At 39.5% G+C, this 24,560-nt stretch overlaps 1 protein-coding gene and 1 long non-coding RNA gene across 2 annotated transcripts in view; one reads left to right on the top strand and one right to left on the bottom strand.

The window, feature by feature from the left end:
- Positions 1–24,560, top strand: part of LOC306819717 (uncharacterized protein) — a 39,991-nt gene that overhangs the window by 11,394 nt on the left and 4,037 nt on the right. Inside the window, exons 2-60 of the mRNA XM_079337222.1 lie at positions 1,209–1,376; positions 1,578–1,669; positions 2,839–2,960; positions 3,088–3,250; positions 4,222–4,344; positions 6,473–6,592; positions 6,728–6,853; positions 6,945–6,992; positions 7,515–7,556; positions 7,704–7,766; positions 7,859–7,933; positions 8,480–8,563; positions 8,671–8,727; positions 9,150–9,203; positions 9,293–9,346; positions 9,488–9,541; positions 9,620–9,673; positions 9,762–9,815; positions 9,911–9,955; positions 10,839–10,892; positions 12,210–12,254; positions 12,538–12,591; positions 12,679–12,723; positions 12,801–12,854; positions 12,953–12,997; positions 13,454–13,507; positions 13,861–13,905; positions 14,566–14,727; positions 14,833–14,886; positions 14,998–15,051; positions 15,133–15,177; positions 15,703–15,756; positions 15,887–15,931; positions 16,019–16,072; positions 16,656–16,709; positions 16,812–16,865; positions 16,941–17,048; positions 17,436–17,525; positions 17,614–17,667; positions 17,811–17,918; positions 18,130–18,237; positions 18,335–18,388; positions 18,487–18,540; positions 19,540–19,647; positions 19,748–19,801; positions 19,901–19,954; positions 20,053–20,106; positions 20,188–20,241; positions 20,396–20,503; positions 21,291–21,344; positions 21,828–21,881; positions 22,008–22,061; positions 22,263–22,316; positions 22,400–22,507; positions 22,597–22,650; positions 22,763–22,816; positions 22,902–23,009; positions 24,315–24,368; positions 24,471–24,506. Coding sequence (XP_079193348.1) covers positions 1,209–1,376; positions 1,578–1,669; positions 2,839–2,960; positions 3,088–3,250; positions 4,222–4,344; positions 6,473–6,592; positions 6,728–6,853; positions 6,945–6,992; positions 7,515–7,556; positions 7,704–7,766; positions 7,859–7,933; positions 8,480–8,563; positions 8,671–8,727; positions 9,150–9,203; positions 9,293–9,346; positions 9,488–9,541; positions 9,620–9,673; positions 9,762–9,815; positions 9,911–9,955; positions 10,839–10,892; positions 12,210–12,254; positions 12,538–12,591; positions 12,679–12,723; positions 12,801–12,854; positions 12,953–12,997; positions 13,454–13,507; positions 13,861–13,905; positions 14,566–14,727; positions 14,833–14,886; positions 14,998–15,051; positions 15,133–15,177; positions 15,703–15,756; positions 15,887–15,931; positions 16,019–16,072; positions 16,656–16,709; positions 16,812–16,865; positions 16,941–17,048; positions 17,436–17,525; positions 17,614–17,667; positions 17,811–17,918; positions 18,130–18,237; positions 18,335–18,388; positions 18,487–18,540; positions 19,540–19,647; positions 19,748–19,801; positions 19,901–19,954; positions 20,053–20,106; positions 20,188–20,241; positions 20,396–20,503; positions 21,291–21,344; positions 21,828–21,881; positions 22,008–22,061; positions 22,263–22,316; positions 22,400–22,507; positions 22,597–22,650; positions 22,763–22,816; positions 22,902–23,009; positions 24,315–24,368; positions 24,471–24,506 — 4,208 coding nt within the window. The remainder of the gene's footprint in view (positions 1–1,208; positions 1,377–1,577; positions 1,670–2,838; positions 2,961–3,087; positions 3,251–4,221; positions 4,345–6,472; positions 6,593–6,727; positions 6,854–6,944; positions 6,993–7,514; positions 7,557–7,703; positions 7,767–7,858; positions 7,934–8,479; positions 8,564–8,670; positions 8,728–9,149; positions 9,204–9,292; positions 9,347–9,487; positions 9,542–9,619; positions 9,674–9,761; positions 9,816–9,910; positions 9,956–10,838; positions 10,893–12,209; positions 12,255–12,537; positions 12,592–12,678; positions 12,724–12,800; positions 12,855–12,952; positions 12,998–13,453; positions 13,508–13,860; positions 13,906–14,565; positions 14,728–14,832; positions 14,887–14,997; positions 15,052–15,132; positions 15,178–15,702; positions 15,757–15,886; positions 15,932–16,018; positions 16,073–16,655; positions 16,710–16,811; positions 16,866–16,940; positions 17,049–17,435; positions 17,526–17,613; positions 17,668–17,810; positions 17,919–18,129; positions 18,238–18,334; positions 18,389–18,486; positions 18,541–19,539; positions 19,648–19,747; positions 19,802–19,900; positions 19,955–20,052; positions 20,107–20,187; positions 20,242–20,395; positions 20,504–21,290; positions 21,345–21,827; positions 21,882–22,007; positions 22,062–22,262; positions 22,317–22,399; positions 22,508–22,596; positions 22,651–22,762; positions 22,817–22,901; positions 23,010–24,314; positions 24,369–24,470; positions 24,507–24,560) is intronic.
- On the bottom strand, positions 18,295–19,392 carry LOC306819721. The gene is made up of 4 exons (XR_013778601.1): positions 19,343–19,392; positions 18,710–18,733; positions 18,458–18,590; positions 18,295–18,328 (listed from the first exon to the last, which is right to left on the bottom strand). It is a non-coding gene; the product is annotated as an uncharacterized lncRNA (long non-coding RNA).

Here is a 24,560-nt window from a genome sequence, read left to right as displayed (position 1 = left end):
CTGCTCTCCAGGTAGAACATGCTGGCATGGCTAAGCTTGAAATTTCTCCAAACAGCTGACTCTTTAGCTCCTTCCAAGACAGCTACTTCCTTCTTCTTTTCCTTCAAATGGCCTCCCGGAGCACTACTGATGCATAACTGTGTGCAGCCCCGGATCAATCACATATATCATGATAGCTCCTCAAGCTATTTAAATCCACATGGGACTGATGTTGGATATCAGTGTTAGACTGTTCCATAACATTATTTAAGCTTCTGCAATGAAACAGGTTTTCAGTCAATGACTCGGTGCTTAAAACTAAAATGTAAAAGCCTTTTACTAGAGATTGTTTGGCTTAAACATTTAGACTCTTTGGCCAGTGATATATATATATATATATATATATATATATATATATATATATATATATACCTGTCTGCTTTGAGAAGGTTTCATTATGATTTGATTGACATTCAAAATAATCTTTATTTTAAATTATGAACACACCAATGCACATTTGTTTAGCCACATTAAATTGTAAGGATCATATATTAATTTCTTTCACATCTTTTTGATCAATTTTAATTCCCTGATATTGCCTTTTCTGCATTACATTATAATCATGATCCAGTCTTTTGACATTTCTTTTGAAAACATTTACACACTTGAAGTTGTGTTTCTGCATGTTTGCCCTTACATATGTTCTCCAACTGAATTAGAGTAGTATATGTGTAGTTCCTCTGTAGTTTTGTGACATTATGGGAATTTAAAGATATGAAATCTGTGACACATTGTGTGGCAGTGAAGAAGTGACTGCAGTTTTTGTACTGGGATCGTGGTTTTGCTACATAGAGTAGAATGCACAGAAATAATTGCCTTGTCCTGTTTGTCATTAGCATTGATTGATGGATCATTAAACCCTGAGTTGTCACACACATGAACAAGCACAGTTAGCGAATGATTTGCTGCTGCAGCTTAAATTGAATTATGTCAAATATTTGACACAAGCTGCCTGATGCAGAGAAGATAAACCTGCTTGGGGCCAGACAGACCTGCACAAGTCACGTTTTTAATGTTTCACTTCTATGAATGCCAAAGAGCAAAGTGAGTGAGTATGCATAGATACCCTCACAGATAAATGCACAGGTCCCGTGAAGCCCATGGTGATCAACAGTAGATGAGCTGATCCACCAGTCCTCTTAGTCAAAATGTGCCTTATCTCTTTCCAGCTGATCCTATTGATGTCCTGAAGGTTCTGGAGCTGTCAGAGGACATGGAGGGGGTGTCATTGGAGTCAGGACTGTGCACCAGCAGGGAGGGACGCGACGAGACCGACCTCTCCTACAAGATCGACAAGAAGATTCAACTGAGCGCGCCCTCAAAACAACTCTTCCCTGGTAGGTTTAATACAACTCTGGGTGGGTATGTGTAATCCATCCATCCATTTTCTACCGCACTATCCTGGGCCGGGTCAGGGTGGCAGCAGTCAAAGCAGGTTGCCACAGACGTCCTTCTACCCAGTTAGTAAATCATTTAGTGTGTCTGTGAATGTATTTGGTCACAAAAACAGGTGATGTCTCTGTGTGCGTCTTCTCCAGATTCACCGTTCCCTATGAATTTCTCCGTGATGACGACAGTGAGAGCTGTCAAAGGCTCGCAGGCCTTTCTCCTCTCTATGTATGACTCGCAGGTACGCATCAAACACGCTGCATCACTTCAGGATGTTCGAACCAGACGCTCACTCATCACGTTAACAGGGGCGCAGCAAGGAGTGGCATGAAGAATGGGTGCTCAAGCACATGAATGAAAAGCATTTACTTAGCCTCTCTGTTGATAGTGTTAATTTAAACCACCAACGTTGAAGAAACCAAAAGATGTATCTCTGTTAATATTTTTCCAAGATCTTAAAGGGGAGGTGTTTAAAGTGAACATTTTAAGTACTAGGAAAGGTACACATGCTCATTCATTTTAAAGAAAGCTGCTACAGGCATATTGAAAAAAAAAAAAAAGCCTCAATAGACCTGTGTCTAAAAGAGCAAATATCTAATAGTAATGTAGGATTTTGGGGTGGAAAATCAGAATGCAAGGTTGGCCCAAGCCACCCCCTCGACCTGCCCATACGTGTTTTATATTTAACAAGTCTGCTTGTTTTGATTTAAGTGTATATCATCTTCTCTTCTGTCCACCAGGGTTGCCCCTGTTTAGTCCAAACTGCAGTTTCTCATAAAAGGAAATTGAAATTGCTACCAACAGTCACAAATTATTGTCTTTAGGGTCTCACTCGCTACGCTTTCTTTTTCTACTCCAGACAGAAAATGATTGTTTCCAACCTTGACTCACATTTCTGCAAATGTTCTTCCTGCAAAGACTTTCATCTTACTGGTTTCCAGAGCAAGACGTCCCCTTGAGCAGTTCTTCTGTTTATGCTTTAACAGAAAGGGATGTCGCTCACAAAGGGGGTCTATTTCTGTTGATGGACACTAATCTGGGACTTTAAGAGGCAAGGATTGCAGTTTAAATAGACAAACTTGCAAGGCAAGGATATAACAGATAAGGTAATTTGCAGTAAGCAATTAAAAAGGCTTCACACATAACATCCAGTTACAAAATACAAAAGTGGATGTTACAGTTCAGTGTTATACAATGAGAAAAGTAAAATTAAAATGAACTTCTTAAGTTTGTTTACAATTCTTCAGCATGATTAAAAAAAAGTGAGAGTTTCCGTAAACCTGCATTTTTTTCCAAATAAAACAGCATTAAAATCCCAATAGAATATTAATAGATTGATTATATAGTAAATTAAACTGATAACTTTTTGACCCTCTTTCAGTCTGTTCTATTTGTCTCTGTGTCTCTCAGGGCACGCAGCAACTAGGTGTGGAGATCGGTCGTTCCCCTGTCTTCCTCTATGAGGACCATGAGGGTCAGCCCCCACCTGAGCTCTACCCCACCTTCAGAAAGATCAACCTGGCTGATGGCAAGTGGGTAACTACACACAGAGAACGGAGAAAACTTTTCACGCAGTTTTATGTGGTCCTTGTAATTAAAGCTCACCTACTCAGGAAATTTGGAAAAGAGCAGCATTTCTTCTTCTTTGCTTTCTGCCAGGTGGCACAGAGTCGCCTACAGTGTGGAGGGTCAGTCTGTGACTCTGTACCTGGACTGTGTAAAACTGGACACCTTGGACCTGCTCAGAGGTTTTGACCCACATGTCAGCATCGAGGGAGTAACAGTGTTTGGGACAAGACTGCTTGATGAAGGCGTGTTTGAGGTAAGACTGTGTTATTAAACATAGAGGGGTTAAAAGCTAAAGAGGAAATGAATTGAAGCAAAATGGACAAAGTTTCGCTCACATCAAATCAAAAACCCAATTTAATGTAATCCTGCATCCTCTTTGATAAGTGTAAACTCTCTTGGCTTTCAAACAAAACTTGGCAGAAAATGAGAAAACACATTATCAGTTCCTTGTGTGTGGTAAGGAAGTGTCTCTGCTTGTTGCAGCTTGTTTGATTTCTTTATCAAAGTGGGACAATGAATAAACATAAAGGCCTGTCTTATTCACTGCCCTCCAGTGGTTGTGAGGGTGCACTGCAACTTTACTTCTGCTCGAAACCTTCAGTGCAGATTATGGAATACAGTATTTGCAGTAAAAGTTGTGACAATTAGTTTGGCTTGCAGAGTCCTTATAATTAGAATATTTCTTATCTGCGTTGTTACTGAGTTCAACTCCAGCTTAAACTACTAAATTATGTTTCTGTTGTTGTCTTCAACAGTGGGAGATCATCTTGACAGATCCTGTCGGTGAACATTGACCTTTGTTTTCAGTGTATTGTCAGGTGGTCCATCTGTTTGAATGGACAACACCCATCCCTTGTTTTGTCGTGGGCTCTCTTCCATGTGTGTGGATGTGTAAAATCGAGCAGAGGAAGAAAAGAGTTTGGCTTTAATATGCTGGCAGCAAGTCTGGTCTGAAGCTCTGGAGATCATTAAGTGCAGCGCAGTGATATAAAAAAAGAGTCTGTCAGTGCCACTTTGATCAAACTTAATGAACACATGGTCAAAGATGAAGGCAAGGGATACATACTGTATTACAGGTCATTCATATATGTGACAGCTTATCTCAGCGTGGAAGAGTGATGAGAGACATAATGTGATGTGACACCTCATGTACAATCCTGATGGTCATATGGTTTCACTAATGTGTGATGAGTCACAGATCTGCACATGTTTTTTCTAACACAGGGAGAAATCCAGCAGCTGCTGATTGTTGAAGACCCAAGGGCTGCAGAGACCTACTGTCAGGACTACATCCCAGACTGTGACGCACCTTTGCCCTACAACACCATATTAGCGGAGGCTGAGGAGGTAAGTCATAGCTTAGCTTTTTTTAACTACTACTAAAGTAATATTAAACAAAAATAAAAGAATTTGATGTCAGTTTCACATCTTATAACACTTCATCCTTTAATTTCTTTGAAACACTTTACCAGGCGTCTTTTACTTCTATAGCTCTGTTTACTTTTCCCTTGACCAGTTAACTTCTTTAATGTTTCTCTTACATCATAAACAAAACTGTGAGGAGTCACGAAGGGGTGATGCAGTGACACTGAGAGATAGAGAGAGCCGTATCTTTATTGATAAAACATGGATATTAGTCACAAGCGATGTAATCAATGAGACAGGGCGTCCATATACAGTATTGCTTTATGCAATTAAACCTGTGACAAGGCAGAAGGCTGGTAGGCTAGGAAGCTAGTTTTAGCTCCCAATTTTATGTGTACTTGCAGATTGTAATGCAAACTAAAATTAGCCTCAGCCCAACTTTTGATTCTTTATTAACAGAGAGTACGATGAATTAAGTAGTAGCACAGTAGCCTACATAGCAATTATACATTTCTTTATGCGTGTATGCAATGGGTAGCTACTGTATTTGAGCAACAAGGGTTACCTGATTTCTGTTTAAATCTTGTGTCATGTAGTCAATGCTAGCAAATGTCAGCATTTATTTTCTCTCAGATCATATACAGTGCTTCTAAGTAAAGAACATTTCATGTTGAAGATCAGGCTTAGGCCGACTCAGACACGAGTGTCAAGATTGACTGCAGACTGAGGTGCTGCAAAAGGTTAGCTCAGCTTGTTTCCAGGTGCTCAGCTCATTTTTCAGGGTGAGTTATTGACAGCTGTGATTATGCAAGAGCTGATTCTGAGAATTCCATTTCAGCTGCATCCCCTTTGATTTTCAAGCAGAAATTCCTCAAAGATGCTTAAAAAATTGATAAACCAAATTGATAAACTGTTCTGATTTACAAGACCTGAATCCGACTGGATGGAATCTGATTGGGAGGAGTGCCGGACACGTTTGCCAGATAAATGAATACTGTATGTTTAGTTTGCATGTTACGTAAGTCCCCATTCCAACAACCAATCACAGAAGGTCTAACCACATGTCAGCCTGAACACACAATGATCAATGGGATCCCAATAAATCCTACCTGCTAGGTTTCCCATGTAATAACCTCTGTGCGGCATCTCAGGTGTAAGATGAGACCCCTCCCCCGGGGGTTCATTCTTAGGAGTAAAACCATTACAGGTATCTATGAACAGTTTAGAGGGCATATATGACAGAAGACTAATGTTTTCATTATTGTCTGTCACATATGTACACACTGTGATTGTCGTAAATTAAAACAACTCTGTGGGCTGTGAAGAAACACTCATGCCGTGGAATGTAACCGAGGCGTTCAGCTCAACACTTTGTGGTTTTTATCATATTGATCAAATTTGCATGTGCAGAATTTGTCTACATCTGTTTCGACACACAAAAACTCTCAACACTAGAAGCATCACTCAGATGTGTATTTAATGCTGATAGAATGATACAGTAAGTAATGAACAAATCGTATTGAATCGTAAAAAAAGCTGTATGTGTCCACTGAACTCTTTTACTCTCTTTTTTTCCTTATCTGTATCCTCTGATCTTCGTTTTAAAACCACGAGACATGTTTTATAATACGTTGCCAGAGTCTGTGTGCCAATTCTCAGCTAGTCTGGGAAGAGTTTCAAACCTTCCTCTGCTGCTGTTTGATGTATCATCCAGCGAACAGCTCAAAACACTCCAGGAATCCTGGTTTTATGTGTGATCTGTTGTTTTGTTTTAACACCTCCACCAGGTTATCAGCAGGAAGAAGTCAACAGTAAACTTGAAATGTAAACACTCTGCTGTGTTCTAATGATGTCATCATGCTTCAACAGGATGCCTTGAAGGAGCTAATATAACAAAGAAGCTTAGCTGTGCCACATGTGGGCTTTATTCTTAGGTCTCGTAGCCTACAAGAAGAATCTGATGTTTCAGTTGGGTTTCCTATAGGTTCTATAATAAATGTCTACATTTGTCACATACATTAAGTCTTGTTTTAATACAGGATTACATTTGTTTACCTAATGTATTTTGGGGCATTTTTATACCAGTTTTGATGTTTTTAATGGTCATCAGGTGGAGAGAGTCCCTAAGAAACATGTGGTCCAAGAGTTTGAAGAGTTTGACTACAGTGACCTCTATGATGACCTCTCTGTTTCTACGGTGACGGCAGGCCCTAATGTCACGGAGTATGAGGTGAGACTCATCAGGATGAAAAGCAGCACAAGCTAATGGTTCTCATTTCGTCTTTACCCCTTTTTCCTCTCCTTTTTTAAAATTTTGTTTCCACCACTTTTCTAAAACTGGTCTATGTGTGTGTTTGCTGGACAGATCATTGAGTATGAAGATTACGACAACACAACAGAATACTACCATGTGAATGAGTATGAATATGAAGAAGAAGATGATCGCTACGGACCGGCCGAGAGAGAACGGGAGATGTCTCTTAACACGCAGGTATCGTCCAAATTGTCCGAATGAGATCTTTACAGTTAAACTGGAGGTTCAAGCACACAGTGTTCAAAGTCGTTGTTCATCTGCTTGTTAGGATTTACCAGAGAAAGGGGAAAAAGGAGAGCCTGGCCTGCTGGGAGCGGTAAGGAAAACAAAACCGTAAAGAAGCTTCATATATTGAAATTCAAAATCTATATGATGTGTTTAGTACAAATACAATAAGGAAGTCATCGACCAAATGTGCTTATTCTTTAATCCAATAATTCATCTATCTCATATCTAGTTGTTGCTGGGTTGACCTTTGGATTCTTTATTAAGATGATGAGAATAATTTAAGATTGACAGCTTGTGTGGAAACACGAGACAGCAGTGAAGTGAAGTTATAGATGCAACCTAACTTAACAATTGTTGTTTGCTCAGAGGAGGGACTAATATTAAGTTGTCAAGAGATAAATTGGTAGAAATTTGAACTATCTGCATTTCTTTCATGGATAAATTGAGAGCCTCAATAATCTAGCCTAAACTCGTCTTAAAGTTTAGGATTGTTAGGCTAGCAGTACAGGAAGTCAGGTTTTTGAACTTTACCACTGTAACTAGCACAAAAAGTTACAGCTTTAGCAAATACACCTCAGAGAAATAGTTCATATCTGTAATATTTCTGCAGGGAACGCAGATTACCGGACCATACGGGCCTCCAGGACCTGAGGTCAGTATATGTATCTGCAAAAGAATATCACTTTTTCTCAATGCATGAGGTAAATGATGAAAAAGTACACTGAGCTTATAACATAAGAAGCATTAAAATCCTTTATTTTCAGCTATGTTTAGTTTTTGTGGGTCTGTGTTTTTCCAGGGAGAGCCAGGGCCTCCAGGAATCACAGGACCTGTCGGACCTCGAGGAGACCCCGGGGAGCTGGTGAGGACTCTCACCTGTTTGCTCTGGGATTCACGTGACTCCACCGCACGTTAATGTCACTTTATAACTCTCTTCCCTCTGCCTTCTTTCAGGGTCCTCCAGGGCGACCAGGCCTTAACGGGGCTGATGGGATACCAGGACCCCCAGGAAACATAATGCTCATTCCGGTAACATGAGCACACTCCTAAATGCCTGAAGCTTTCAAATCTGTCATTATGTTGCTGTGGCTGTTATTTGGTGCTAATAACTCTTAGCTAGGCCTCAGGGTACACTGAATGTTGGCATATTTTAACTGAGAAATCGTATGGATCAGAATTGTTGGACAAATTGGTTTGACTTTGCAATGAAGTTCATCACTTAACATTTCAGTTCTGTTTTAGAATGAGGTGACCATCACATTTTCAGACACTTTAGATTCATCTCCTCAGTGTATTGCTGGATATAGTTGTTTAATCCATTTCTTAATAAGTAATATAATTTTCACACTCACAAACTGTTCACACTCACAGACCTATTGTACCCAGTATGGAAGCATTTACATTTTGTTGTTTCTTCACCTCATTTTTCCTTATTTCCCTTTAATTTCACTCATCTGTACCTTTTTTGTATGCAGGATTTCAGGATGGCAGTGCTAGATATTGACCACTGGGTGGGGTATTGACATTAACTTAAAAACATCTTGTCTCCATGTGTTTGTGTGTGCATGTGTGTAGTTCCAGTCAGGTGGCGATCCAAACATGGGTACAGTGGTGTCTGCACAGGAGGCGCAGGCTCAGGCAATCCTGCAGCAAACCAAGGTAGTGAAACTTCTGAAACATAACCATCACATCTTTAAAACATGAAATGAACTAAAGCTGGACAGCTGTGTCTGACTCCTTTCTGCTCTGTCTTCCTTCTCTTCTAGCTTGCTATGAAGGGACCTCCAGGGCCACTGGGCCTCAGGGGAAGACCTGGACCACTTGTGAGTGAAATCATATCATGTCGACTGTTGTGTGTTTAGTGTGAACATCCCTGCTACTTGAATAACTGCTGGATCAAAAGCATGGTAGTTAAAAGATTAATAATCTAAACAGACAGTCCCGCACTACCTTTATTTTTGTTTTAAAAGTCAAATAAAGCTACACAGTGTTTGTTCACACTTTCCCAGTACTAAGATGAATGAAGAGTAATAGCAAGGTTTAGACCTGCTCTTTGTGTCCTGAGACTGTTTGCTATGAATTGTGCCATTCAAATGCAAAAAAGTAGCCATGATCAGTAGCCATGACAAGAGGCTTCTGTTGTGGTGTTTCACAATTTGTAAGATTCATACAGGACATGTTTACATAAAAGACTCGGATCACACAGAAATGCATCACAATGTGTTTTCACCTTTTTTGACCTCAGGGTGCTCCAGGTCCCTCTGGGCTGAAGGGGTCCAATGGAGATATGGGGCCACCGGTGAGTCAGCTGGTTGTCTTCCTTTTCTAACACATAGCCATCTGAGTACAAACTCAACTTTTATTACATACTCATGCTTTTCACATCAGGGTCCTTCAGGGCTGCTTGGTATCCCAGGTCAGAACGGACGAATCGGGAAAAGGGTGAGAATGTTTTTTCTTTTCTTTTTTTAATTACGTTTAATCTTTGTCTGGTATTAAGTTGTGATTGGTTTTTTCAATAATTATAAAAATACAGTTAGTCAGTGTGGAATTTAAGATGTGTAACTTGTTTGTATCTTTCAGGGTCGTGCAGGTGCAGACGGGGGTCGTGGTGCAATTGGAGAGACTGGAGCAAAGGTGCAGAAGAAGTGATGTGACATGTTAAAAGCTCATTCCGTCATCTTTAAATATAAACGTATATCTCTTTTTTCTCAGGGGGATCGAGGTTTTGATGGCTTGCCTGGACTTCCTGGAAATAAAGGACACAAAGTAAGTAATCTGTCTGATTGAGTGGGGGCAGTAGGTGATTCATAAATCCATGTGCTAACTACTTTCGTGTGTGCGTGGTTTTTCTCAGGGAGACAGGGGAAAGCCTGGTCCTCTGGGTCCTTCTGGTAATCCAGGAGAGAAGGTGAGAGGTACCTCTGGTTCAGGGTTGTCATTACTTTGCATTTTTTGTTTGTTTCTGTATGTACAGGACGTATCAATGTTTGTGTTTCTTTGAAGGGTTCTGAGGGGCCAGCCGGGCCAAGAGGACAACCAGGTGATGCTGTAAGTGTCACAACTTTAACTCTAAATATCATCTTACAGAAGTTGTTATACATTTTAAGAAACAAGACTCTTTACATATTTGCTCATGATATTGACCGTTCAAATTACTAATTTTGATAACCACTCTGAACCACTGAATTAGGTTATTTAACAACAAAAATAGGATTACCAAACCAAGTGATAAAGTCAGATGTAAAGACATAAGCAAAATGGAAAGGAAGTGAAAACCTGTAGAAGTCTGAAAATTAAAGGTAATCTAACCTTTAACTATTTCTGACAGTAGCTTTATTATTTGTCATTATCTGAAAACGGACAAATAGTGCTGATATAAAAGTAGGCAAAAATGTTTTTACATCTCTTTTCTATAAGAATTAGTGTAACATCGAAATAAATGAGCTTCCTGTAGGCTTATGCGTTTTTTTTTTATTTGGATATATCCAAGCTAGCTGCTATTTTCATTTTCCATGCTAAGCTACATGGCTACTAGTTGTAGCCTACTCAGCTGTATTGAATCAGGAGTAGCATTGATCTTTTTATTAAACACAAACAAACTGAAAAACCATTGGTTCTTGTATAACAAGATTTAACATCAATCCTCTGTAAATCTGTGAATTAGCTTCATTCAATTAGTGTCATTTACTTAAAAAATGCGTTGGCTGGACCTCTATCCTACTATACCAATACAATAGATACTTTAGCCCCTTACAATAATTTTAAAACCAATCTTGATCTTTACCAACACATTGAACAAGTGCTGACTAAGCAAAATATCCTCACTCTTCAAATTCAAGTTGGTCCTCACAAAGATAGAAGAAAAAAAGGAACACACACTCATTTACATGTAATAATATCTCATTTAATGTAACTGTGACGTGTTTTTCAGGGTTCCAGAGGTCTGAATGGTCCCAGAGGACGTGCTGGTCCCCCTGGCCAGACTGTGAGTGAGACATATATACACAGTGCCATGCATTAAACCTCTGCACTGCCACAGACACAGAACTAAAACATCAGTGACACTCATTAGGTCACTGACCCAGGGTCGCCGGTTCAGGTTCCGATGCGGACCAAAATATGGAAGTCAGTCTGGTAGCCGGACCACTTCTCGAGCACTGCCGAGGTGCCCTAGAGCTAGGCACAGAACCCTAACCAGCTCAGTCAGGAGGCGCCTTCTTTGTGCTGCCAATGCACTCTGATAACATAAATGCATGTCCACAGGTCGTGTTTGTGCATGTGTATGATTCAGGCCTGTGTGTGTGTGAGAAGCATGTCTCTTAATAACAGAGTGCAAACCAGAATTTCCCCCTCAGGGATTAGGATAGTATAGAGCTTTATTGTCATAGTAACAGGTACAAGTACAGCAAAATTTCACTGTGCTGGGAGTGCACTGATCGACTGTGCGCGCGAACACTAGTTTCTTACCTGACATCTTGAAGCATCTGCCTTCCTTGAGAGCCAGAGGAGAAAAAATAAACAAAGTATATGAAATTAAAATTAATGAATGAATTAATTAAAATGAAAAAATTAATTAAAATTAGCCCAAAGACAAGCATGATGCTATTTTTGCAGCTCTTTATCTATGCAGGGGAAATAAGGCCCCTTTCATTACCAACATGAATTTAGCTGTGGTTTCACTATTTGATAAAGCTTTGTCATAATGCCTCATCATGATGTAACTGTGGTTATCCATTTGTTAACATGATGTTATGTAATTGTGATCTCATTTAAGCGTATCTTTGCCAAACGCTACATTACATCTCCAAACACCTCGAGCAGTATCTTTCTAGTTTTATAATTTCCAATATGGATGCACATGTTAAAAGACAAGCTAGAACTTGTGTTCATCTGACACTTTTTTATGAGTTTTGTGTGAGTTAATTTAGCATAAAAACCTCCAAGGAGGTGCTCATGCCAAAACCAACATGGGCCTGACAAATGTTTGAGGTTTTGTTTTGTTGATGTCACAGCAGGTTTATGTAACAAACCTCAGACATTTCAAATTTATAAAAACATGAATATATTAAACCAGTGCAGCCCTAGTTTTCCCTTTATTTTGCCTGACAGCGAAATAAATAATTTTTTATGGAGAGAGGGTTGATGTGTCAGAAAATAAACCACAGTCAGAGAAGTATGGCTTTGTCTGCATCTAAGAAACGAGTCATTGTTTTAAAAAATCTATTGTGCCATGAGGGTACTAAAGGACATGATGAAAATGATGAGTTCCTTCCATTAACTCTATTTCTTTCTCTTCTCACAGGGTATTCGAGGAATTGATGGAGTTCAAGGTTCAAAGGGCAACATCGTAAGTATAATCAAACTCTAAATAAAAACATCACAAGCTACACTGGTGTCCAAATGAGAAATACCCTTTCTGTCTTTTATTTGTCTTCAAAAAACAATAAAATAACTTGAACCTGTTGAATGTAATACATCTTTTTTTAATCCATCCATGTTGTGTTCAGATAATGCCATAGAGCTCATACATACACTAAGGTTAGAAAAACAACAGGGGACAACAAGAGATATGGATTCTACAACATTATTTACTTATTACTTTAAATGACGGCTTTTCCTTTTTGTAACAGGGATCTCCAGGAGAGGTCGGAGCACCTGGACAGCAAGGAAATCCTGGGATTGTGGTACGAGCAGAGAACAGATACTCATGAGAAAATAAAATAATTGCATATTAAGGTCGAAAAGAAACTAATGCTCAATCTATCATGCAGGGATTTCCTGGTCCTCAGGGGTTAGTAGGGCATCCAGGAGAGAAGGTAAGACACTTTCAGTTTGTTTTTAATGTTGAGGTAAAAGAGAGATCCCTTATTGAGTGATGTTTATTTTCTTAAAGGGGCCTCAAGGGAAGAAGGGGATGCAGGGTTTACCTGGAAACGATGGGCCCCCAGTAAGTACATGCATCAATTATATATGAGGATTCTTATTGATATTGTTTCCAATTATCTATCCAACTACATATTATATTAATGCTCTCAATTCAAACAGGGTCATCCTGGAAGAGAAGGTACTCCAGGTGAAAAAGGACTGCCGGTAAGTTTTGTCTGTATGTGTTATAGTTTTCTTGCTGTTGTAGAAATAAATGTGAACTTGTCAATCAATATAGGATTAGTTTTACATTTTCAGAGGGACTCTTAAGTCCCATTTACTTCAAGTAAAGTGTTCCTAGCTCATGTGAAGCCAGAAACTTGAATTTCCCCCCAGGGACAAATAAAGTTTTTTGAATTTAATTGAAACTGTTTTGATTTTTTACAATTTACACGTTTTTGCAATTAAACCAACAAGATATAGTGTGTTGATTATAGAGCCCAACTTTTTCCCTCTGTGGCCAGTGTTTGTGCTAAGCGAAGCTTAAAGACTACTAGCTGGCTGTAGAATCGCATTCCTCTGACTATTACTAATCATTTCACCTTCAGTCAAAGCAAGATCATAGACAAGTTTACTTCTCAAGATATTAAACTATTTTTTGAATGTGTGGGTCATTTCAAGGGTCCCGTCGGAGTGCAGGGTCCCGTTGGATACCCTGGGCAACGAGGAGTTAAGGTAGGTTAAATAGCAAGGCCTCGTATTCCTGCTTGTGTGTACAATCCCTGGGGTTAAAGTGGCCTTATGAATTCCATGGTTCTTTATTAGTTACAGGAATTCCTCAATTAATCAAAACGGTAACATGTTTTCCAATCTGATGATGAAGCTACGCTTTTGTGGAAGAAACGTTCATTTTATTTAAGACAACATTCAAGTTCAATAATATAAACCCTAACATGAGATTAAGGATTTTCAGAAAGGATGTTATCAATTTAATGTTTGCCACATCATGAGCAAGTCCTGAGAACCAAATGCTACATCATGTGTTTTCTGTTTCCTTGTTGACCTACTCTTTCTTTGTTTGGTTGAAGGGAGCAGATGGAATCAGAGGATTAAAGGGAAGCAAAGGTGAAAAGGTGAGGCAGAAAAGTGATTCGGTCTGTGCTAATTCAGAATGTTGTGTTGTAAACTGTCATATTAACCACAGTATGAACAGACAAGGTCCCATTGTTAACTTGTCATCCTGTGTGGCTTTTTGCTGTCTGTTAACTTAGACTTGGGCTATGTCCCATTTATGAGGCTCCATCTTTCAGAGGGTGCATTTAAAGGGCCGAGACATCACAGAGGCTTAATGAAAACTATCCCATCAAGAATACTTCAAATGCAGCTGACAAATGCGCCCTCCTTTCCCTGGCCAATGAGTGCATCCTTTTTGGCCCAACAAATAGATTCATTTGGAATCCATTTTGTTCCATTTTTTAAACCTTTATTTATAACCAAAGGCTGTTATTACATTTATAAATTGGCCTCAAGCACAGACTAAGCATGAGCTGAAAAAACAAACAAAACACAATGAAATGGAAACACAAAAATGAAATAAATAAAGAAAAAATGATCACGTTAAAAAAGTTACATACTGTTGCTTTGGTTAGGTAGTTGCAGCAATTTTCTGTAGACCAGAACGTCTAACTTCAGTTCAGCCTGAGCTGTCTACGCATGCTGAGAAGGCTGGGTCCTTTGTAGGATGCTCCCCTCTGAAATGAGATGCAGCTTTTGAGTCTTTATTCTGTGTGAAGGGAGAGGACGGGTTCCCCGGGGCCAAAGGTGAGATGGGAGCAAAGGGAGACAATGGAGACAATGGAGCTCCAGGTGGCCGAGGAGAAGATGGGCCCGAGGGGCCAAAAGGTCAGACTGGTCCTCTAGGAGAAGCTGGTTCTGGTGGTATCGCTGGCGAGAAGGTGCAGTGCTTAGTTAGCATGCTAATCATAATCAATAAAGTTGTCTATTAATATTGTTGAAACTATGTTTCAAAAGAAGAAAGTCACATTTTCTCTATTTTGTAGGGCAAACTGGGAGTTCCTGGGCTACCAGGATATCCAGGGCGACAGGGGCCAAAGGTACGATAGAACAGTCACCAATGATTGATTTATTAATTTAGTGTAAACCATCAACTTTTAAAGTGGACATAATTAATGCAAAGGGAATGAGTGTGTCTTTCTCCTCTTCAGGGTTCTGATGGATTTCCTGGTTTACTAGGAGCTGCAGGGGAAAAAGGGAAGAAAGTAAGTAGCTGATTCAAATTGTTGTGATGTGTTGTCATGAAATCAGACTTTCTCCATTGACTTCTCGTCTTTTGCAACCAGGGTCCTGCAGGACAACCAGGAGGCGCGGGCCAGAGGGGTCCAAACGTGAGTGCTGTGTCTTAAATCATTCTCTCTGAGGGAGTCATCCCAAAAGGATCAATAAAGTTCAGTCTAAGTCTATTCCCTGGTTAAGAAGGCGCTGAATTGCATAGATAGTAACACATTTAAAAAAAAAAGCAATTCCCATGCAAATAATTTAATGTTTTAAAATTAAGTTAAATCCTTTGGTAAACTTTTTTCAACTTTAGAATTAAGATGGCACAGCCCTTATAACCTTCACATCTGCCCCTAACAGGCTAAGAAAAGTAAATTCAAGTTTAAAAAGTTTGGAAAATGTGTATTTTTCACATTAAACCTCAGTTATACTGTTTACGTTAACTTTTAACATCAGTTTCCCCTATAATCACAATGCTACATGTCTCTGAGTCAATACTGTGTTTACTGATCCAGCCCCTCATTAGTTTGCTGTATACAGTAGTTACTCTCTGTATCTAAACTGCAGTATGGTGTCAGACCTCCTGTCTCCTGCCTGTCTTGTGTTAGGCCTTATTCCTGTTTCTTTTCTGACAGGGTGCACGAGGTGCCAGAGGAGCAAAAGGGCCTACAGGAAAATCAGGAGAAAAGGTCAGCTAATTCTCCTCTCCACCAAAAAAACCCCCCAAAAAACGTACCATTTGTGGATGTCAAAAGTTTAACAGACAATGTTAGCTGTTTAATCCAACCTTCACTGTCGATGTTCCTTTTTATTTCATAGGGAGCCTCAGGACTCGATGGACCCCCAGGATCTCCTGGAGAGAGAGTAAGAAATACACTTTTAATCCATGTTAATTAAATGATTGAGCAGCTGTTTGACCGCCTGATATAATGACTGGGTTTATATTTTTAGGGACCTTCAGGCCCGCAAGGAAGGAATGGAGAGTCAGGACCTAAAGGAGGAAATGTAAGTTGTGACAAACCAAATATTAAAACACACACACATACATCTTAAAATAGCTTTTAAGTCATAAAGGTGAGTTTTGTGTTAGAGCCAGTATAAAGGTACTCCGCGTAAACAAATACCACTCTTTACGAGTTTTACAAAACAACCCCTACAAAGATAACTTTTGAACTTTCTACTTAATGATAAGATGAAACAGGGTCTAATAAATTAATCCTCATACTACTAGTATTGACTTCGACCAAGAGACTTAAGGTCTCATTCATACCTAGTGCAATTAACATGTTAAACAACATTTAGCCATTTGTTGCTCTTTTTGCACTGTAATTCCACATTTGCACACCTCCACTTTGCACTTACTAACTTGTCAGGAATTCCCATTTTGGTTTGTGCTCTTGACTGCTCCTATTGCATTGTTTTATTTGGTTTCATATCTTGTTTTGCTGCCTGTTTTCAAATTTCAAAGGCAAACTTTTTTTTCCTGGACATCTACATCAATTAATTTCTCAGCTTTCCCTTGTTATATATATGTATGTGCATGTTTCCATGTTTTTCTGTGTGTGCTGATGTATGTGTGTGTTTGAAGGGTCCTGCTGGGAAAGACGGACTTCCAGGTCACCCAGGTCAAAGAGGAGAACCGGTGAGTTAGTTAAAATTTAATCAGTAACTGCAATTTTTCCGTGAGAAATGTGAGAAAATTCCTTTGAGATTTTTTTCAACTTTTCTTCTTCTGTAACTTCAGGGATTCCAAGGGAAGACGGGCCCTCCAGGACCCTCAGGTGTTGTGGGGCCTCAGGTGAATCACTTGTTATGTAATATGTCTCCTGCCAAGGGCTTCAGGTTACTGATGATCAATTTTGTGTATTTTTAGGGTAAATCAGGTGAATCGGGTCCAGCAGGGGACAGAGGACACCCAGGGGCACCAGGTGTCCCAGGAGAGCATGGTTTACCTGGGGCTGCTGGGAAAGAAGGAGGAAAGGTGAGTCCACACACAGAGCCCTCCACATTTAACCGTGAATATCACCTCAGAATGTCATTATCTTTTTGTTCGATCCTTTCCTTGCTCATATTGCACCCTTACTCTGATATCTTCTACAATCTATCTGAGTGCTGCCAAATCTTTCTGTAAAAGCACAAGTATATTGTGTTTATTTCTAACCACTTTATTAAATTCATGTTTTGACCAGCCTCTCTGACTCTAGATCCCTGTCTTGTGTTTTCTGTTTGTTTAAGGTTGTTGGCATTTTGATTTTGTTTTTTCTGTGCCCTGTGATGTTCACCACAATGTGTATTTTGAAGGTGCTATATAAATAAACCTTCTATGAATCACTGATTTATTTATTTAGCAATTTATTCTGCATCTCAGGGTGATCCAGGTTTACCAGGGACATCAGGGAAAAATGGTCCTACAGGACTGAAGGGTTTCAGAGGAAGCAGAGGAGCTGCTGGAGCTATGGTAACATACACATACAGTATACAACACAAGAATGTACTTGATATGAATGATATCAGCAACATGTACAAATAATATTGAATCTCTTCAGGGACCTCCTGGTCTGAAAGGAGGATCGGGACCTAGTGGATCCCCAGGAGCTTTAGTGAGTCCCAGAACATCTCTCATGTTAATGTAGTCCAAGTGTATGTTTAATGTTTGTGAAAGGATCGACCACTACTCTGTGGCTATCATGTTTTGAAAAAAAATATAATTCCAGGAATGTTAAACAAGGTGTTCTTTCTGTAGGGGGCGTCAGGTGAGAGGGGACCTCCAGGACCAGCAGGTGCCATCGGACAACCTGGTCGCGCTGGAGCAATTGGAGGACCAGGACCAATGGGAGAGAAGGGCGAGCCTGTAATTGAATCTATCCGTTTTATTCTATATCAATGTATTTTGTGTTCTCTTTTTTTTGTTTTGCTCTTCTGTATAGACTTTACTTATTTTTAGGTATAAGGAAATGAAATGAATTCTAAATGAGTATGTTCACTGAATTGTGAGCCTGCACAACTCTGTTTGTCTATTTTTTTTGTAAGCAGACAAAACATGTTGAATGTTTGTGTTCCAGGGAGAGAAGGGTCCAATCGGTCCAGCAGGTCAGGATGGAGGTCAGGGACCTAATGGGTTGCCTGGGGCAACAGGCCCTGCAGGACCTCCAGGAGATGATGGGGACAAGGTAAACTGTTAGTTTCTTTGCATTTTACTGTTGCTGAAAGTATAAATGTGTGTTTTTACCACAGTGATAAATTGTGCGTCTTTGTGTTTGTCTACAGGGAGAGCAGGGAGAGTCCGGCCAGAAAGGCAGCAAAGGAGACAAAGGAGAATCAGTGAGTCTACAGCTCAATATGGCCTAAACTTCATAACCAGATTAGATCTGATCTTGTCTGAAAGCTTACCCCCACCCCCCTTCTCTCTCTCCTTACAGGGTCCTCCTGGACCAACAGGCACTCAAGGAGTAGTTGGCCAGCCAGGACTTCCAGTGAGTCTACTCCTCTTCTCTTTGAATTCTTTTTTATCTTTGACCAGTGTCTAAAAAAACAAAAAGCTCTCAGATCCCACATAAACATGTTTATTGAGAAGTTTGTGAAGTCCCTTATGTGAAAATTTCCTCTACTGAGAAATATTAATAGATGCTGTTTTATACTCACCCTGGTTTGATTTTTATCTTTGATCTGGAGGATGAAAGGGCTCATACTTTATGTCATTCCTTTAATAAATATTTTATTTAATATTTTATTGGAAACCTTGCACAAAAATTTCTTGCTGGGAGTTAGAAACTTAGGCCATTATCCATCACATACTGGTTTGTTAACTACAAAGCTACTTCCTGCAGACAGTTAGCCTAGCTTAGCTTGAAACAGCACCTGGAAAGCTCACTCCTTAGCATTTAGAGTGATGAGCTAAATTTTGGAGAGGGAGCATTTCCCAGTTTGAGGTAGTCTTACAACCTGCACAAAGTCTTTAACATCATAAAAATATAGGCACCTCGATAAGTCCTTAATATGACTAGAACTAACAGTTAAAAAAGGTTTTTATACAGATAAGTATAAATTAAGTATGGCAGGATATCAAGTTAGCTCGGGTTTGTTACATGTGGACAGAGCCCCTTATTCCCCGACCTTATTCCAAGCTAAGCTAGCCAGCTGTTAGCTGTAGCTTATTATTTAGCTTTCATGTACAAAAGTGGCCAGAAAAAAATGTAAATGCATGTAAAAACATGTATTTTTGAAAAATATAATCTTACATTGTGTCAACATACAAAAAAAAAATCATTCACTCACCAGCCTTAATTATCTGGAGCCTTGCATTTATGCATAACATAAGACAAGGCTCCACCTAGTGATTGATTTCTGAACTACACATTTTCTGTACACAAAACATTGTGTTACCTCTTCCCTCATAAAAACTGTAAATAAAAGGCCCATGTTGGCTTCTTTCTGTGAATCTTATCATCATTACACACTCCTTTGTGCACCAGGGTGTAGATGGACTGGTGGGTCCCCGGGGCCAGCAGGGCATGTATGGTCCGAAAGGAGATGAGGGACTCCGTGGCTTCAAGGGCTCCAAAGGACCAATAGGATTGCAGGTGAGCAGTCAGGCCCTTCAGACGACTTCTGGATAGATGGAGTGAACTTTGAGCTCCTTTTTTTTAATCCTCTTGCACCCTGTGTGTTTTTTTACCACAGGGCATGCCCGGCCTACCAGGAGAGAAGGGTGAGAGTGGACACGTGGGACTGATGGTGAGACTATATCCTGTTTTACGATCCGTCCCTTTTAACCTTCACATTTGACCTTAATCAACGCAAATTAATTCATTGATATATCTACCTGTGTGTTAGGGTCCACCTGGGCAACAAGGCCCTAATGGTCCTCAAGGACCCGTGGGTGGACAGGTAAGTCTCACACTTTCTGTAAATTAATACATTCTCGGTTAATTTAAACATTAATTTTTATTCTGATAAAACGTTGTGATCTTGGCTGTTTTGTTCAGGGTCCCAACGGTCGACCTGGGATGATAGGGACAGCTGGTGTTGTTGGAGAGAAGGTAAAGAAATAACTTTTGTTAATGTTTGTCCCTAAAGAAATTGTGCCGTCCTCAAGTTCTTACATTTATTTTCTCTCTAAGGGGGAGGATGGAGAGGCAGGTGACCCCGGCTCAGTCGGTGTTCCAGGAAGGCTGGTGAGTTTATTTGCTTTAATTTCGGGGCACATTTCAACTTCAAAGTAATAGATCAAAGACTTTGCTTCCACCATATTGGGTTTTTAAGCTTCTCTTACGCTTCTCCTCTGCCCCACTTTCCTTAATCGCTCACTCTACTCCGTTGCTTCTTCAGGGAGAAAAAGGAGACCAGGGAGAGAAAGGAGATACGGGCCCTTCAGGAGCAGCTGGTCCTCCAGGAGCAAGAGGCACCACAGGAGAGGATGGAGCCAAGGGCAACGCTGTGAGAGACAATCTTCTCCATAAATGTTTTGTCATAAACTGTGACTTAAAAAGCATGCTGTCAATCAACTAAAAAATGTAATCGTGCCCATTCACAGTAGAAGGTGTTAAATCACAATTGATCACAACTCAAAAACATTCTTATTTTTTTCCCGAGAATCAAAATTAATGAAAATTGGACTTTATTCTGCAGAAATGTAGACAGACATCAGGCTTTAAGATATATTTCTCTAACTTGTTCGAATGAGCGCTGTGCTGAGTTAGCATGTCGGTTCATTAGCATCAGTCATTGTTTTTGAATGATATTGGGTGAATGGGTCTCTACCTTCATTTTCATATGAAGCAGGCAAGTCATTTGATTAGTTTGTGTTTAAAACATTGGACGCATTAGTGTCTTTAGATTTATCACAGAGGTTGACAGCACTACATAAAACACAACAAAAAGTCATCTAATACTCTTTGGACGTTTTTTATGACCTTGGACCTTAAATGAACGCATTGCAATTTGTTTGTTAAAAATCTCTTTTTCATTCACTTCAAAATCTGACTTATATTATTATAACTAACACTTAGATTTTATGTGATGAAGTATACAGTATTTTGATTAATTAAAGGACAAATGCAGTAAAAATGAGAATGATATTTGTGTAGTACATTTTTTCTATACTGTACTGAAACAATCAGTTTTATTCAACCTTAAAAGACATGGAGGTCCCATCTCTCTGAACTTATTTGCTTCTGTGTTCAAATGCAGAATAATTTCAAACTCTCCCTCACTCTCTCTTCAGGGTCCTATAGGTGTCACCGGGGACCTTGGACAGCAAGGAGAGGCTGGACCCAATGTGAGTTTCTGCTCCTTTTATTCAACTTCTTTTTTCTGACTGATAAGCTCTAACTTAATTTCGAGCCCAAATTTTGGCAGTAAGGGAAATACCTTGTACATGTAGGTCTTTCTGGGGTCAACCAAGTAAATTTTCTTTGCTTGGATATATCTTTTGATAAATATTTAGATCAGGACACATAACTCAAGGTTTAAACATAATGTCTAGAAAAGGAGAACGTTACCACTTGCTCATCTAATACATTTATCTTTATTGTTTATATTAATTCCATACATTTCATCGACTTCTTACAGATAAATTAAAGGATTTAATCTATTGAATTTAATCTGTCCTATAACTTTATTGCATTTACTTCATTACTTTAGATGAAGGGTTTTCAACATGTACATTTTTATGATGCATTATAGAAATCTCCTACTTTATTTTCCTGTAAAAATAAAGAAAATCTTATGCCCACCTTTTTTTCCTTTTTTTTTTTATTAGGGTGTAGATGGCCTGCCCGGGTCTAAAGGAGACACAGGAGACCCTGGAAAATCTGTGAGCTCCTCCATTTTCCAACATAACAAAACATTTTTCAAGTTATAGATCATGAACCTTTTTTTTGTCATCACACAACGCAAGTATTGCCTTATAATAGTTTATTTGTACTTGTATTTTGTTTAGGGACCTCCAGGAGCGGCAGGCGAACCTGGGCCCTCTGGACCTCCTGGGCGAAGGGTTTGTGTTTTTTGTTTTTATATGTCAGTGTTATCTGTTGACTAATTGAAATCTACACTTTCTTCCCCTGTTATAATGACTTTCAGTCTGTGTTTTTCTCAATCCTTTCCTACCATCTCTGTGTGTTTTTTTTGTGTTATTTGTGCATATAATAATCTTCAAACCCAGTCATGTAAAACAAGTTTTAAATGTTGTGTTCAGGGACACTTGGGGAAACCAGGAAAAGAAGGAAAGGCAGGCCTTAAAGGAGCAAAGGTGAGTGCTTAAAACAAAAATAATATAAAAACATTTAAATGCTTATAGCTTTAGACGATAACCTTCTTTTCTTTCTGTTTCAGGGTGCCCGTGGTTTGGAGGGTCCCATAGGGAAGACTGGACCTGTAGGTGCACAGGGATACCCAGGAAAGGCTGGACCTCAAGGTTTAAGAGGCATCCCTGGGCCTGCAGTAAGTTAGAGATCAAGCAACACATTAGCAGAAGTGCAGCATAACAAAAACAGAGGTTCTGCTACTCTTGTCATTTTGTCTCCTCTCAGGGAGAACAAGGTTTAAATGGACCCCCAGGCCAGACTGGACCCCCAGGTCCTATGGTATGACAAGTCATAGATTCAATAACATAACAGTGAAGAAAAATAATTTCAAATGAAATCAAGAAAGAAAACATATTTATCAACTGTTTGATCAATCACTACATCCCTTCAGGGGCCACCTGGATTACCAGGACTGAAGGGAGACCACGGCAAGAAGGGGGAAAAAGTATGTGCATTCTATACAAGCATAATCATCAACTTCAAACCTTTACTTTATACATTTGTTGAGCCTATTTTTGACATCCGTGCAGGGTCATGGTGGTCTTATAGGTCTGATCGGGCCACCAGGTGACATTGGAGAGAAGGGGGACAGAGGGCTGCCAGGGAACCAGGGACTACCAGGTCCTAAAGGAGATGAGGTGCTTAAACACAAATTGCAGTTTAAGTTTTGCTCTGCTAGCATCCCCTGCCTTCAGTCCCTCTTGCATATTTAAATTTTTTTGACCAAAACACTGCCAAACCACATCATCATTCAACTGTGCTTGTGTACATCTGGGTAGTAACATCTGGGTAACTGGAGCTGCAGTCTGTTGCTATTTCCCCAGCTAGTGACAGGTGGCTGCGTTGCAGTCTGAGCATAACATTTGACTGGCAAATTATTCATAATGTTTGACTGACTTGTAATTCTGGTGCAGACTAGTAATGAGGGGACCAGGTACCAACAGGCCAAATGTGGGATAAAGAGTATGTTTGTGCTTGGCACTGTGGGAAACGTTACTGCTATACTGAGAGGTAGATTAAAAATCAATACAATTTCCAAGTAATCCTCAAAACTAAACACTTCTATTGAAAACATTGGCTTATAAATGCCAACACGGGTTTACCTACAGGTTGATTTGACTTTCACTCTGTCTGCTATTTTTGTGCATCCACATGATTTTTTTCATTCTCTCATTCTCACTACAAGAAGCAGAGCAGGAAAAATAGTGCAAACCCTTTGAATTCTTTGAAAAATCCACCTGGTGAAATGTTGCTGGAGGCCAGCGTCAGGGGATTACATAACTCTCATGGCAGTTAACCCAGCATGGCCTTATATCCAAAAATGTAAAACTGAAGACAACATAGATTTAGTGATGTGAAGCCAATAAACTTTAAGTCTTTGGTGGGACTTTACAGGTAAAGCTTCAGAGTTTTATAACAATTATTATCACTTGTTTTGGTGTTTCCATTGTTTTCATTTGTCTTTATGTATTCATACTAAGACAGCGATATAGGATAGGTACATATTTAGCTTTGCAATACAAGTTTGGTAATCTCCTGACATGATCTTAACCAATAAAGAAAAAGAAAATCAATTAACAAAAATCTACTATTTTATGAGAAGTTGCACTCACCTGAACATTGGCCTCATTTTTTTTCTTTCGGACTACTATTAAACATATGGTTGAAAAATTATTATTATTAGTTGATTATTAAATGTTTGTGTTGCTGAGTCAGTGTGCAGTCTTTTCCTCCTTTTCTTGCTGCTGTTGAGTAATTGCCATGCACCCATGATGTGCGTATAAGCTCCCTCTTTCTTCTATAAGTCTATGTTTTTCATCAAATCCCACGACATGATTCAAAACAACTTTTAATTGGTTTATTTTTTTCTTTTAGAAATCTTCATGTTCTCCTCATATGTTCTCTTTCTCTGACGTTCATATTTCTTTCTTGATAAAAATCAGGGTCCAGTTGGTCCACCAGGGTTTCATGGACCTCCTGGCCCCAGTGGTCTGTCTGTGAGTACACAAAACAATTTCACATCACTACAAAAATATACGTCATTCCTGTAAGCATTTTGATAACTGTCATATCCTCTTTGACTCTTTACACTCTCACAGGGTGCCATTGGTTCAAAGGGTTCTAAAGGAAACCAGGTAAATGTATACACATACAGTAAATGTCCCACATCAGAGCCTGAAAACTCTCCA

Source organism: Symphodus melops, assembly GCF_947650265.1.
Source record: "Symphodus melops genome assembly, chromosome: 2".
NCBI lineage: Eukaryota > Metazoa > Chordata > Actinopteri > Labriformes > Labridae > Symphodus > Symphodus melops.
The sequence above is the reverse complement of the archived record's forward strand: the minus strand, read 5'-3'. Positions and strand labels throughout refer to the sequence as shown.